The 15645-nt window shown below is 50.4% G+C and overlaps 1 protein-coding gene across 1 annotated transcript in view; it reads left to right on the top strand.

Annotated features, from left to right (window-relative positions):
- The window catches only part of LOC121444936 (short transient receptor potential channel 7), a 120867-nt gene extending 105510 nt beyond the window's left edge, over window positions 1–15357 (top strand). The window contains exons 8-12 of the mRNA XM_041646881.1: window positions 1186–1381; window positions 6894–7115; window positions 7950–8030; window positions 12681–12756; window positions 14818–15357. Of these exons, the coding sequence (XP_041502815.1) occupies window positions 1186–1381; window positions 6894–7115; window positions 7950–8030; window positions 12681–12756; window positions 14818–14987 (745 nt within the window). The 3' untranslated portion in view covers window positions 14988–15357. The remainder of the gene's footprint in view (window positions 1–1185; window positions 1382–6893; window positions 7116–7949; window positions 8031–12680; window positions 12757–14817) is intronic.
- Window positions 15358–15645: the final 288 nt, after the last annotated feature.

Genomic DNA, 15645 nt, shown 5'->3' with positions numbered 1-15645 from the left:
AAAAAAAGAAGAGTCCTATCTTATAAAGGCAGTGAAACCAGATGCAAACTGAAGAGTTGAACTTTATGTCCCTAATATACAAGTATATTCTAAACCATCCAACCACAATCTAGCTTTTTTTTTTGAAGTCTATGTAATAATATGTGGAGTCATAGCCAGAAGGCTAGGACTGTGGAATGTGCTTAGGGATTGAAACCACTGTATTTAAAACGTCAAAGGATCAAAGCATAGTCTACTGAAGGCCAGGTCTTCCCTGGTCCCTCGGAGCATGCGTGGCTCTCAGCAGCTGTGACACCTGCAGAATCAGAACAATGTGGACATTGCCCTCAGCCTCTCTTCTAACCGTCTCAGTTAGGGATTTTATTGCAGTGAAGAAACACCAGGACCATGACAACCCTTACACTGAAAACATTTAACTGGGATGAGTTGCTTACAGTTTCAGGGGTCAGTCCATTATCATCATGGTGGGGAGCATGGCGACAGGCAGGCAGACATGGTGCTGGAGAGGTAGCTGAGTCCTACATCTTACAGGCAACAGGAAGTCAGCTGAAACACTGGGTGGTATCCTGAGCACAGGAAACCTCAAAGCCCACCCCACAGTGGCACACGCCATACTCCAACAAAGCCACACCTAAGAGTGCACTCCCTATGAAAGGGAGTCAGCTCTGTTCAGACTACCATACCAGCCCACCCTGGTTTATAGGTCTTTATTGACTGGCCTCAGGTAATAAATGGAGATAAACATGAGCCTGCCACCAAGTATCATGAGGCCCAAAGCATGGTGCAGCAATGCCAGCTCAGCCTATTGGACATGTTCATGGCCAGGCTGTGTAGCCGGAGAAGAGCTGTCCACTGAAGGAACAGTGAGCTTTCTTGAGGCGCAAGGGCAAACGTTTGCCCCGTGTTTAATTTTAGATGTCTGATTAATTACAGCCAGATAAAAACTGTGTCTCAGCCAGGAGCCCCAGCGGAACTGAATTTTAGAAGGAAGAAATTGCAGTGTAAGAGTCTTTCTGTGTCTTCTTAGAAACCTGAGTATTTCAGTATTTCAGAATGTGGGCATCAGCAGCCCACCACAGTGCAACTCCAGGGGACCATTAAAGCCAGGATATTGGAAGGGCAGCTTTTATTTTAAAACTGTAAACCAGTCTAGGACTCATGAAAGAACTGTCTGTTTCCTCGTAGAGTGGAAGAAAGCTTTAAGACCTTGTTTTGGTCCATATTTGGCTTGTCTGAGGTGATCTCGGTGGTGCTGAAATACGACCACAAATTCATTGAGAACATTGGCTACGTGCTCTACGGCGTTTATAATGTCACCATGGTAGTCGTGCTACTCAACATGCTGATAGCCATGATCAATAACTCCTATCAGGAAATCGAGGTAAGCCAGCTCAGCGCTCTCCCTCCCTCAGCCAATCGCAGCACTTGGGCAAAGACAGCAGACATGCCTGTTGTCTCACATGTGCAGCTAAGACAGTAACAGGCCTTCTTTCTGGACCATGCTGGAAGTTCCCTGTATGGCCTGGTGGCCCTGCTGCCACCACCACGTGGGAGGGCCCAGTGAGAGCAGAAGGAGCCAGGAGTATGCACCACTCAGAGAGGATGCCCACGGCACATAAGAGTGGCTGTGCGCCTGTTTCCCTTCTCCCTGACTGTGCATCTTATGAAGAGCCTACTGTGTGCCGAGTCTGTGTTGAGCACTGGTAAGACAGTGATGTTACTGTTAAGTCCCCGCCACCAAGGAGCACATAGGCCAATAAGGAAAAACAGAATGGAGGCTGGGGAGATGGCTCTGTGGGTAAAGTGCTTGCTTAGCAAGTCTGAGGCCCTGAGTCTGGATCCCCAGAACCTGTGTAAAAAGCTAGGCACGGTGGCGTATGCAGGTAATCCAAGCTCTGGGAAGCAGAAACAACAGAATCTTGGGAGCTCTCAGGCCAGCCAGCCTAGCCAGTCAGTGAACTCCAGCCTCAGTGAGAGACCTTATCACCCAAGTATGGTGGAGAGTGGTGGAGATGGATCCCCAACATAAATTATGGCCTCTAGATGCAAACACATAAGTGTGCACACTCATATATCCATGCATGCACATCCCCTACACACATACACACGCAAAAGCAAACAAAACAGGTAAAAGCTGGTGAGACGGCTCAACAGGTAAAGGTACTCGCTATAGAGTCCTGACGACCTGAGTTCAACCCCCAGAACCAACATAAAAGTGGGAAGAAAAACCAACTGCACAACGCCGTCTTGACCTCCACGTGTGCACTGCAGCACATGCATTCCCACACCACACACACACACACCACATACACACACACACCACATACACACACACACCACATACACACACACACCACATACACACACACCACATACACACACACCACATACACACACACACCACATACACACACCACATACACACACACCACATACACACACACACCACATACACACACACACCACATACACACACACACCACATACACACACACACCACATACACACACACACCACACACACACACCACATACACACACACCACATACACACACCACATAAACACACACACACCACATACACACACACACCACACACACACACCACATACACACACACACCACACACACACACACCACATACACACACACCACATACACACACCACATAAACACACACACACCACATACACACACACACCACATACACACACACACCACATACACACAGTGATAAATAATTCTTTAGTCTCTTGACCTCCACACACACACACACACACACACACACACAGAGTAATAAATAATTCTTTAGTCTTAAAAGGACAGGTAAGGCAATCATCAAATCACCATGCTCTGGGGTCAACACAGCCGGGCACAGAAGATGCACAACAAAGGGGGAGAAACTGATGGGAAGCTTGGGGACTTTAAAGATGAACTTTACTTTGCCAGAAAGATAAAGGCTGTGGTAGAGCATTCACCCGGCACATGCAAGGCCTTGGATGTGATCCCCAGTGAGGTACAGAGGAAGCAGAAAGGAGATCATTTTAAATAATGAAGTTGGGATACAGCTCGATGGTAGCATGTGCCTGGCAAAGTCATAGTCCAGTCCCCAGCTCTGCAAAGAAACAAAAGGTACGAACAGATCCTTTATTAGGATCTAACATACATAAGCCGTGGTTTAGTCTTATTTAGAACATCAGAAAAGTAAAAGCAACACAAATGAGCAATAATAGGAATCAAGTTAAATTGATTGTGACGAATCTGAACACAGGGATATCGTTTAACTTAGTGGAAAAGAAAGGAAAGCATGGTGGGGATGGGCAGCAAGGCGGCTCAGCAGGTAAAGGAGCTGTTGCCAAGCCTGACGACCTGAGTTCAATCCCAGCATTGCATGGCAGAAAGGGAGAACTGACTTCGCGTGTTGTTCTCTGATTCCACATATGCGCATGGCATGTGCGCACCAAACACCTATGCACACAAAATAATAGATACGTGCAGCACATTTCTTAAAGATCAGTGCTCCTGCATGTCATCCCAGCACACAGCAGCCAAACAGAAACATGGCAAGACTAAGTCTTAGAAGCAGACAAACAAAAAAGATGGGCGGTTTTAGCTAAACTAAGGCAGTGAAGCCCCCAAGCCTTGCTGTTAAGAGGAATGCAGAGGCAACTTGCAGAATGATATAAATAGTGCATTCTTCTCCTGTGGAAGAGGGGACACAGGGGAGTGTGAGTTCACCCCCTTTGTCACTGCATGTGTGTTTGGGAAAGAAAAAACTTCTCAAGGAAGCCATAGGAAAGATATGTGGGGCTGGAGAGACGGCTCAGTGATTAAGAGCGGGTACCGCTCCTGCAGGGTCCCGGAATTCAGTTCCCAGCACCCAGGGATCTTATGCCATCTTCCAGCATCTGTTGGTACTTGCACTTACCTGTGCACATAGTCCCACCCTACACACGCACGCATGCACACATACGCACGCACGCACACACACACACACGTGTGCGCACGCATGTTTTTTAAGAGGGGGGGAAAGGTAAGCTCCTCTGGGATACCTGACTATTACCAGGTAAAATTGGGGGAGAGGTGATGGACAGGGTCTCTTTCAATTTATACCTTTTTATGCTTTCTAAGTTAGAAGAAAATCACTCAGATATTAGTAAATGAAAAAATGCAAGTTAAATTTCTCCTGATATAAACAGGCAAATCTCTTATTTATACAATGATACAAATGCATACATCCAGGGGAAATAGTAGAAAAGGATTGCCAGGGATGGGGCCACAGTCTTCCTGTGTGGCAAGGATTTGGAAGGAGGCTCAAGCAGGGCCTTTCTCATTTGCTGGTTAACCCTGTGCTTAAATGATAAGAAATGATTATTTCCATGGTTCTCATATAGAAAAACAAAGAAGTTATTTAATATGGTTTTCATTTAAATTTAAAAAAAAAGTAAAATCAAGACTGTGTGGCTTAAGCATCAGGCATTTATTGCCTCATATTTCCTAGAGGCTAAAAGATCTAAAAGTCTGGGCAGATGGTTCCCTGTGAGGCTGCCCTTCTTGGCATACACACAGCAACCTTCCAGCTGTGTCCTTACGTGACTTTTCTACTGATCCTGCTTGATTGGGGAACCTGCCCTTGGATCTTCATTTAACCTCAAGCACCTTTTAAAACAGTTCTGTCTGCAAATACGGTCCCATCCCACAGTGGTGGAGTTAGGGCTGCAATGGGTTGGTTTTGAGAAGACACTGTTCAGTCCATAACCTGCTCTCCCAGAAAGATTGTTCCAGACTATCGGATCAGAGAGGACCAAACAGAGCAGTTTGTTCCTCACGACAGGAGCACAAACTGGGCCAGGGAAAGAGGCAGGGGGCTGGAGGAAGCAGGGGCTGGTCCTAAAGCATCAGCTGCACCCCCCCCCCACTCCCTGAGAGATGCGGCACTCACCTTAGAGATGGACCGGTGGCATCTTTTCAAGGAGCATTTTTACATGTTTGGTTACCCATGTAAGTGAGCTATTGCCCTCTAGTCCTTCCATCGTTATGGGCCTCAGTTTCCCTGAGTGTAAGAAGAGGCAAGTGGTGTTGGAAGAAAATCCATGGGTCTTTTTATTTCTCGCCCAGAGATGTCTGCCACGTCCTAACAAGCGTTGGTCCTCATAGCTATGGCATAAGAAGGTTGGCTGAGCTGAGCGATGCCCACTGACTTGGTGCAGAACTAGGCAAGCTCATAGCTCATGGTGTCACCAGGATGATCTCTGAGGTGAGCAGAACACTGAGGTGGCCCAGCCCCTTCTCCTGGGCCAGGAACAACTTCCTGGTCAGGTCAGAGCTGCTATGCCTGCCCCTCTCAGTGAGCCGTGAACTATTGGATAATGCGGGGTGCTCATGACCACATTCGGTGGTGGCAAGTGAATCTTTGTACGCCTTCTATAAGGACACTTATGGACTCGTTCACTAGATCTTAGCACCTCGTGTAGGAATCCACGGGCTCTGCTGCCCCTGCCACTGCCATCCTCTTCACTTCCTCCCGCTGGGGAAGTCCTGGCCCACAGGAGCTGTTGTCCACTGCCTTCCTGACTGTCTCCTCACCCTCCTGCTCACCACGTGGCCTTTTGTGTCAGCATTTAAATGAGTCACTTGGTCAAAAACTTGTCTTCTTCTAAAACTGAGAAAATCCCCTCTCCATTGAACTCCCACCACCAGGGATCCACACTTCTCAGCTCCTCTCCCACTGTGACTCGGACCTATTCTTCTCTACTTTACCCCCTCAAACTGGTCGAGAACCATCCAGTGCTAGTATCAGCCATGTTTCCTCATGGCTTCTTTAGCTCTTCCAGCCACCCGTGAGGTGGGTAACTATTACGCTGTCTCCATTTGTAAATGAGGCAACTGAGGGCCAGAATGGCTAAGCCGGGTGCCATAGTCTCACAGCTGCTAAAGACCATGACCAGGGTTCTTACCGGTATGCCAGCCTTCTTCTCATTTCCAGTCTCCCTGTTACACCAGGGTGAGCCCTCCTCACCAAACTCGTAGTCTACAAGCTCCATCCATTGTGTCCCAGCGTACACAGGTCACATGCGGGGCCTTAGCGGTAGAAAGCAAAGGGCGCCTGCGGTTCATGGACTTAGAGCCTGGTGGTCCATCCCAGCCGACTATAGGTGCATCCTTGCCGGGTTCACAGTGCCTTGGGGTGTAGCCACTGCCTGTGCAAACAAGTGTTACTTGATGCCTGCTTCCGGACAACATGGAGGAGACAAGCGCTACCACACTCTATGGAGTCACAAGCTCAAGCCACATTGTTAGTGAGAGACTTTGAAACCAGATACAAATGATTCTACATCCCATTGCCTCAGGCTCATAGTACATTTCTGGAGGACTCTCCTTTAGGAGATGACTAACTCGATGCTGTAGTGGCCAGAACTGTGAAGTCAGCGGGCCGAAGGCTGAAACTGCAGTGAAGACAGTTAGTTCTTAGGAGCTGCCAGGGGGGACACTGGTGAAGGCGCTGGTTGGGGGGAGGGGCGTATCATGGCTGGGGTGTGGAGACACTGGTGAAGGCACTGATGGAGTGGAGGAGGGGCTTTTCCACCATGAACACTGAGTCAGGTAGACAATGTTAAAAGTGCTGCCTGCACATGGCCTTGGAGATGCTCCTGGCCTGTGCCATCACAGATGGGGGTACACACCCACAGCACACCTGGCCTGCACCATCACAGATGGGGGCACTTGGTCTTAGAGATGCTCCTATCCAGCACCATCACAGATGGGGGTACACACCCACAGCACACCAGTGCTGTCCAGCAAGCCGCTCACATGCTGTAGACTTGACCCTGTTCACACCCCGCTCAGACGTTAAGCTGTGGCCCCTAGTGTGTGACTGATTCCCTTGTTCCACAGGAAGATGCAGACGTGGAGTGGAAATTCGCTCGAGCGAAGCTCTGGCTTTCTTACTTCGATGAAGGAAGGACTCTACCCGCTCCCTTTAACCTAGTGCCGAGCCCTAAATCCTTCTATTATCTCATAATAAGAATCAAGATGTGCCTCATAAAGCTCTGCAAATCTAAGGCCAAAAGCTGTGAAAACGACCTGGAAATGGGCATGCTGAACTCCAAATTCAGGGTAGGTAGCATCTGGTCATGGGGAGGGGGGAGTGTGGGTGGGGCCGTGTGTTTGACTCCTTCCTTCCAACAGCCACCCCTGGCACAAAGCCAGCCAGCCAGCGTAGGTGCTACAAGGAGCCACCACCTTGCTGAATCTACCAGGCACCTCAGCAAAGCACCACCCAGGGTAAAGTCCCCAAGTCTCTTAGAGATGCTTTCAGTTTAGCAAGCTGCCTGCTGCCTGGAGAGACAGGACCCCAGCAGAAGGGAACCCCTGCAGCAGTGGTCCCCAGCCCTCCTAACACTGCGACCCTTTAACACAGGTCCTCATGCTGTGGTGACCCCCAGCCATAAATCATTTCATTGCTACTTCATAACTGTAATTTTCCTACTGTTGTAAAGTGTAATGTAAATGCCTGATATGCAGACGTTCTTAGGTGGCCCCTGTGAAAGGATTATTTGACCCCACCCCTGGGGTCCTGACCCACAGGTTGAGAACCACTGCTCCAGAGCATTGGAAGCATATGGCTTTCTACAGAAAGCAGCCAGAAGCTGATCTGAGGACAGAGTTCCCTGCGCTCTTCCCATCTCTGTGCTCTCAGTATTTATTGGAGCAAAACCTCTGAGGAGGTCTAGAAGAAAGACACAAAGCCCAGGGCTTCCTAGACCAAATGGGCCAGCAACAGTCATTGACTCTGACAACCCTACAGAAACTCAGTTCCCAGGAGCGACAGTCTAGGAAGTCAAACCATATCCAATCCTTTCCCAGAAGGTTCCCTACAGACCACCTCTGTGTCCAGATATTACTCCAAGCCCTGCCGTGTATGTATGCATCTTTCTTTCTTTGATTTAGAAGGCCCGCTACCAGGCTGGCATGAGGAATTCTGAAAACCTGACATCAAACAACACTTTCAGCAAACCCACCAGATACCAGGTAACTACCCCTCCTTACCTACGTGTGGGCAGAAGTAGACCGAATCCGCTTAGGTGGATTCAGTCACGTGGCTGTGGGAACACAGATCACAGCTTCCTTCAGAGTGCCTGCTGTGTGCCAGTACTGTGCCATCTGCTGGGGATGCCGACAGGGCTCCTACCCCGGTGGCACCTGCAGGCTTAGGGGGAGACACAATAATAAACACATAGGTAGCATACTGCATCAAACTGATAGAAATCCCAAGAAATAAACAATAAGGTTAAAACTAGAGAAAACCAGGAAGGTCTGGCTGGGTGGGAGTGTGGGGGTGAGGCATCTTCATGGAGAGAAGAGTTGGCCAAGACCTCAGCCAGGTAAAGGAGACAGCCATGGGGCCTTCCTGGTAAAGGTGGAGAATCACAAAGGTCTCAAGCTGCCGGGGAGAACAGAAGGAAGGCAGAGCCCTACCTTTCTCTCAGGATGGCAGTAGTATCCGGTGTTCTCTAAAGTCCAGGAGGGGAGGGTAACTTGGCAGGGGACAGACATGTTTACACTGTACTCAGCACCAGTGACCAAGGCAGACACCAGCAGGAGGAGGCACGGTGCCTGTCATTCGGATCTAAGAGATGGCTATTTCTGTTGGGCTGTGTGAGTGGGCAGTGGGGCAGAGCTAATACAGTGCACAGCACTGGACCTGATGCAGGGTGGGGACAAGGGGAGGAGTAGCACCTCCATGATTCCCAGTGTGCCCTCAGTGGCCAGGTAGATCTCAGGATCACCACTGAACCTGTCAGCCTGCAGAGATGCTTGCTACAGAACTTTGGAGGAGCCCTCTAATGCGTGCAGTCCCCATATGCCTTCTGGAAACCAGGACTGCCTCTGCTCCAATGATGAATGGCGACTACCACTTAGCTGTTGGAACACATGGGGCATTCTCTCCCTGCCTCCCACTCCTCGCAATGAACAGGTTCACCCTTGTCCATAATTTCTTCTGGCTGTAATATGATGTTTTCCTGGGTATCACTTTGGGCTGAGGTGAGAAGGGGACATGTCCCTGGTGCCACCTTCCCACGGGGCATGGCTACAGACCTGGCGTCTTCCGGACACAGGTCTCTGGTTGAATCTCCTCGCCCAGGTTTCAGCAGCCAGCTACACACTGGAGAGGATTTAATTGTTCAATTAAGAAATAGCTCATCCTTGAAAACACTTAAGTCTTAACAGATGACATGAGCTCAAAATTGGCAATGGGCAAATCTTGAAATTAATCGTGCACAGAATCGAGACTGCCCCGTTTGGTCGGCTTTGAGCTGTTTCACAGGCTAAATCCTCTGCCAGGGGAGGGCTCCCATTTCTCAGCTTCTCGGAGGAGAGCACAGATTTTGTGTGTCACAGAACAGATAGCAACTCCTAATAGAAATCCCTGATCTTGGACAGAACCGGCTACTGAGATAAAGGAAGAATGATTGCCTGCAACCGACCGTCCTGCACCCAGATGAATGGCAATCAACCTCACAGCTGTCCCTGTCTGCCTACCCACACCACAACCTCAGTCCTCCCGCCTTAGATCTCCCAGAAACCCCTGCTGTAATGTTTGCAGCCTCAGGCTAGGGATGACCTTCGGAAGCTTTGTGGGAAGGCACTGGGTTTGGGGCTGAGGGACTTAGAACACCCTGCTTTTTGTACCTGGTCACTCTGGACCAGCTGGGCTCTGTGTCTAGGTATCTTTCTGAGCTAGTCATCTAAATTAGTCTTGAAATGACCCCAGAGGTCATAGGGAAGCAGTCTGGACACTAGTGGTGTCCTTTCCCCCCAGATGCCAGCAAATTTTACAGATTACAGAACTAATTCTTCTTGGCTGAGGCCTCACAACTGGTGGTGACCCAGCTGATTCTCTGGGCCCTTTTCTCTCAGCACAACACATCCCCCAGACTCTGGCCTGTCATTCTGGTGCTTCCCTAGAGTCCCCTCAGTCCCTGCCTTGTGGGGGGGGGGAGGGGGGCTTGGTGGTTTCTAGTATGGTATCTGTCAAAACTCCCAAGCCCAAGGTGAGGATGTGGACCGGGAGGGGCCTGGATCAGTGTCTTTTTGCCAGCTGCAACGCACAAAGCAAAGGTGGATTTGAGGGTGACCTGAGGCTATTTTCCTGCTTTGGGGCCCACTGGGGACCTTCCAGGCTACGTACTTCTGATGCACAACCGTTTGATGGGCATAGAACCTGCAGCCTTCAGTCCATCGTCCCTCCCTTCTCTTCCCCAGAGCAACCAGCTCACTGCAAGCGTGTTCTGTCGGCCTTGTAAACTGTAGTCATCTGCAGAAATCCTGTGAAATCACAGAGAGGGCACACTTTCCTCTGTCACAGGGTCCCTGGGCCTGGCTCCCTCTGTCTCTTCCTCAGGAGTCCCCTGGTGGGCAGAATTCTCTGTTTTAATCTTCTTAGCCCTTTTGCTTTGTGAGGTGGGGAAAGGCGGTTCCTGCAGACTGGAGCAGATACCTGGAGTCTGGCTTACTAGCTCCCTCAGCACGGGCTGCTTGGTTAGTTAGGTCTTTTCCAGCCTGGCTCCCATGACCAAGAGCCCAATGGACTAGAATCAGGACATGGATGAGAGGGCCTAAGTGCACCCCTCTGAGAGCTGAGTTTCTGGAGAGATTGAGTGAGCTCACTTTTTGTGAATAAGACTGACACACTATGGTCTGTAAGGTGTCGCGCACATGTCTGAGTTGCTTCTGCTTCCTCTTCCTCTTCCTCCTCCAAGAAGATGCATGTGAACTGGATCTTACCAATTCAAAACATAGCTTGGCAGGCATGTGCTAGAGTGTCATAAGCATAGCCCTTGGGATAATTTTAGAGGACTCAATTTAATCGTGTGGCCTAATCCAGAGCTCAGTGGATATTAACTACTAACTAGGCAGGACTGTGGTGGCTGCTGCACCCACAAAGAGGTGTCATTCACACTCACCCATTTCTTTCAGGCTCTGCCTTGTCCTCTTGCATCAAGAACAGCTAGACTCCTTCACTCAGGAGACCGGCAGTGGAGAAACCATTGGCTTGCTTTGCCGAGACAGGCTCTCACTGTCCAGGCCTGGAGCTGGCAACTAACTTTAACTTGCTCATCCTTTCTCTCAGATAGGCCTAAAAATGTGCAGCAGATGAATGTTCTTAATTCCTTAAAATAAAAGGTGCAGAGATTAACTGCCATTCTCTTCTGGGAGAACCAGTGACGGGCAGCTTTTATTTTTGTGTTTGTTTGGTTTGGTTTTCCTCTGAAGGTACCAAGGAGTGGGTACACACTCCTGTGATGTAGATAACCTGCTTCCTGGACTAGAAGAATGGCCCAGAGAAAAGGCTGGGCCTCACTTCAGACACTGCTGTGTTAATACCACTATCTTAGGACAAACAGGGCAGCTAATGAGCTGTTCCCGGCACCCAAACCATGGAGCCATAGGAAGGGGGGCCCACAGGCTCCAGCAAAGGAGGACTCACTGGCCTAAGCTCACCCGGGCCATGGGTGAAAGAAACTTAGCTCAGGACATATAAAATCTTTGGACTACAGTCTGGAGACATCTCCTTGGCTAGGCAGTCCCAGCTGAGGGCATGAGGAGAACCATCAGGTGACAGGAAATTTGTTGAAGCCTCTAGCACTGCGCATGCCATTCAATCCCATTTCTCTGTGGTGAGGGAGAATTTAGGACTGAACCCAGGTCCGCTGCAGGTGTCTGAACTCTCAAAGATGCTGCCGCGTCCTCCTGATTCTGGGTATGAGCAGGTGAATGGGCCACTGGCCAGGGCAGCATGGTTCTGGGTGTGGCTCGGTAAATGGGCCACTGGCCAGGGCAGCATGGTTCTGGGTGTGGCTCCGTAAATGGGCCACTGGCCAGGGCAGCATGGTTCTAGGTGTGGCTCCGTAAATGGGCCACTGGCCAGGGCAGCAGCGGCAGCAGGGAACCCTGGCCCCTCTTCCATGCTGCTCGTCTCGCAAGAGTCAGAAATCTCAGCTCTCCGAATATTTTTAAACTCTGATTTCACAGGAACCCTGGAACAGCTAGCTGGCAAAACCCAAAGTTCAGCTCCTCGGGGCTTCCTGACACTTGGCACTATTCTTGGTGTCCCTTAGTCCCTTAGCTTTGTTCAGTAAGGAATACTTACCTGCTGTCGGGAAGCTGGGGCCAAAGTCCCTGCTGCACCGTTCCTGGGGGTACAGGGTCAGACCTGGGGATGTCTGGGGAAGTGGTCTCTCCATCACGGCCCAGAGGCCCAGCTGACAGTGAGGTTGATGGATGCTGGCAGCAACTCTTCAAGACGCCATCGACTTCCTCTGCTTGGTCCTGGCCACTGCTGTGATCTGCACACTGCCACCTCTTAAGGGCTGCAATTACCTGAGCTGACCTGCTAAGATTTCCCAGCATTCCCTGTCTGGCCAGGCCTAAAGTGGGCTTAGGCCTCACACAGAGCCATGTATTCAAGGTTCCCTCTTTCCTTGGCTTGGCTTCTCCTGTTCTCACCTCCTGGGGAGTATGGAAGCTAAGCAGAGCTTTGCCAGGCCCCCTGACTGGGCAGAGCACCCTGGGAGAGAGGCACCAGCCTGCTAGTGCTCTGTGCTGCCTCCTGGGGTGCGAGAGAGGAGCCCTTGCTGGCTGCCCCGCCCCTGAGCCCGCCTGTGCTTCTCATTTCAGAAAATCATGAAACGGCTCATAAAGAGATATGTGCTGAAGGCCCAGGTGGACAGAGAAAACGATGAGGTCAATGAAGGTACGTGGGGGCCCCCGAGGCAATTTCATTCAGATTCCGAATGTCAAGGGTCAAGCATGGTTCGCTCAGGGCTGAAACTGTGGTGGTGTTGGGGTTCTGTGTCATTTCTGGGGGACTCTTTGCTCTCCAGTATGAGCAGATGCTCACCATGAGGCGGGGAGACCAAGGTCTTCATTTCCCTTCCCAGCAGCTGCTCCACCCTGGGGTCTCTACACTTGACCCACCTCTCAGAGTCTCCACCCTGTCTCACCACCAACTGCCACCTCCGCCCTGACCCGCCTCCATCTTACCTCCTCCTCTTCTAAGAATGCCGTGATTAGATTGGTTCCTGCACCATCCAGGGGACTCTCCTAAAGCCAGCTGGTTAGCACATGATTCCACATGTCACCTTAGTTCCTGTTCACTGTGTGACATGACTCACCCTCAGTCCAACCACCAGTGGTGACAATGTAGACATCATGGAGGTGTGGGACGTTAGTCTGCCACTCACAGTGATGGCTTCCTCAGTTGGCATCCAGCACCTTGAATTCAGGAGAGCCTAGGAGCCCACCATTCATGTCCTCCTATGCGGGCATGTATACAAAACCCCATTTCCAGAATCTGCCACTAGCTCAGCCCCAAGTGCCCATCCTGCCTCTGACTCTAACAAGAGCTGTGTTTCTCTGAGGACATCCCTCTTCAGTACCCGCTGATTAAGGTGCACAGATCACAGCCGAATGCATCCCTGCATCTGTGGCAGAGCCCGCGGTCTCCATGTTAGATGACAATGTCAGGTGGCTCCCGTGCACACCGGAGCTCCCATCTAGGTCGCTCTCACCTCCCCGTCTCAGTCATTATTCAGTCTGCTTTCAGCGAGGATTCTAAGTGAGAGGCGGGTGCCTTGCACCGGGTCATTACTCCTGCAACACCCAGGATAAATACTTGCTACCCAGAAAAACCCTTGTCCATGACTGGAGATACTCGGCCTCCCCTCCCTGGGACCACAAGTGCTACCAAAAGAACCCAGCTACTGAGTGACACTTTGCCTCATCTTGGGGGTACCCAGCATGCAGTCTGAAAAGCAACAATGCCCGATCTAGCTGCTAAGCAAACAGACCTGAGGCTGGGCGGCAGCACACTTACTTCCCTCTCCTTGTGGTCCCCAATTATGAGATCAACCAGGTGCCATGTCTCCTAGCCTTATGGATGTGTGACTGTAACAGACATGAAGGTAACTGATACACAATTTGTAGGTGGGTGCCATTGTAACTTAAATGATACCATGAGCCTGGGGTTTCACGAAGCCCCCTAATAAGAATAGTGTGTATAAGATCTCTGCATTTTATACATTTAAGCACACCATGTAAGCAATAGGAACAATATTCCCACAAGCAGTGGACTCCTGCAGAATTAAGTCTGGTGTCTAGAATATGAGGAAAGAGCCTTCTACTCCCCTTTGTGCTTAATAAAGAGATTCCCACAGGCCAGACCCCATGGGCTTCTAACCATGTGGGTTACTATGGAAACAGAAAATGAAAGTGACTGCTTGGTGGTCCCCTATTGGGGGAGGCAGCTGCAGGCATCAGGGAGGCTCGAACTGGCGAGATCAGGCTGCTTCTAAGAACAAGCTGAAGCTCTCCCTGCAGCTGGCCAGCCCCGGGCTGTGCTGTGTAGAGCCCAGCTCTCAGGTGCCCATGTCCACAGAGTCAAGCAGAGCGTCCCAAAGGTGAATGTTCCAGCTAACGAGCATCTTGCTCACTCTTGACATCTACCTGTAACGGCTCTGAGACCAACACTGGAGCCAGCAGTGTGTGAAACAGTTGCCAGAAATCTTGCAGCCCTGAACTCCACCTCTCCAAGCTGTGAAGGAGGAGGCTTTCCAGGAATGGGGGGGGGGGGCTGTAAGTGCATAGTGGAAAGTCAGCTGGGTGGCACTTTTGTTCTCCGAGATCTGTGGGCACAAGGACCTTTAGGATCCCAACACCCTCCCCCCACAACCCCAGGGGGCTGGACCTGCACCCAGAGCACAGTACTGCCTTCCCTCTGCGTGCTCATCCCAGGAACCCTCTTCTGTCCTTGCAGGTGAACTTAAGGAAATCAAGCAAGACATCTCCAGCCTTCGCTATGAGCTTCTCGAAGAGAAGTCACAAGCTACGGGCGAGCTAGCGGACCTGATCCAACAGCTCAGTGAGAAATTTGGGAAGAACTTAAACAAAGACCACCTGCGAGTGAACAAGGGCAAGGACATTTAGTGCCTGCTGGGCACCTGTGACTTCTACCAGCATTCCAAAGCCGGGCTGACCTCCCAGTCACAGCCCTGTTGGGGAGGAGTTCCACTCCACTCCCCTGGGATACAAGGGATCCACTGGCTCTGTCCTGGGTACGTGGCTGACATCTTAGCCCAGGACCTGCCTGGACCCAGGCTTGTGAAACTAGGCTGTTGGGAGAGAAGAGCTTCCCCCGGGAGGAAGGAAGTGCCATCAGACAGACAGGAGACCTCCCACCCAGCCTCGGTGGTCAAGGCAGGGAAAGGCCATCTTGGATGCATATATGTGCCCTCCCACCCCACTCAGGACTCCAGCTGTGTCCTGGGAAGTCAACCCTCCCCATCCTGTGAGTCCCTTCTCATTCCTCCTCGCCACATATACACACAACCAGAACCGGGAGGCGGCCTCTGACCTACTCTTAAGTGCCAGATGAGAACCCAGATAGCCTAATAGCTAAATAGTTCTATTTGTTTATTTAAAAAAAAAAGTTTAAAAACACTAAATCAAAAATTGTACTGTAGAGAAAAGTTGTCATTGTTTAGAAACGACAAAATCCAAATAATGTATTTTTACCTTTATTAAGATTATCTTGTATTTACTATTTTTACCTAAAATGAGAAGAAATAAAATTACCTCATAAGAG

This window comes from Microtus oregoni, unplaced genomic scaffold (genome assembly GCF_018167655.1).
Source record: "Microtus oregoni isolate MIOR12 unplaced genomic scaffold, Mior012 000148F_ref0000004, whole genome shotgun sequence".
Lineage (NCBI taxonomy): Eukaryota > Metazoa > Chordata > Mammalia > Rodentia > Cricetidae > Microtus > Microtus oregoni.
The sequence above is the reverse complement of the archived record's forward strand: the minus strand, read 5'-3'. Positions and strand labels throughout refer to the sequence as shown.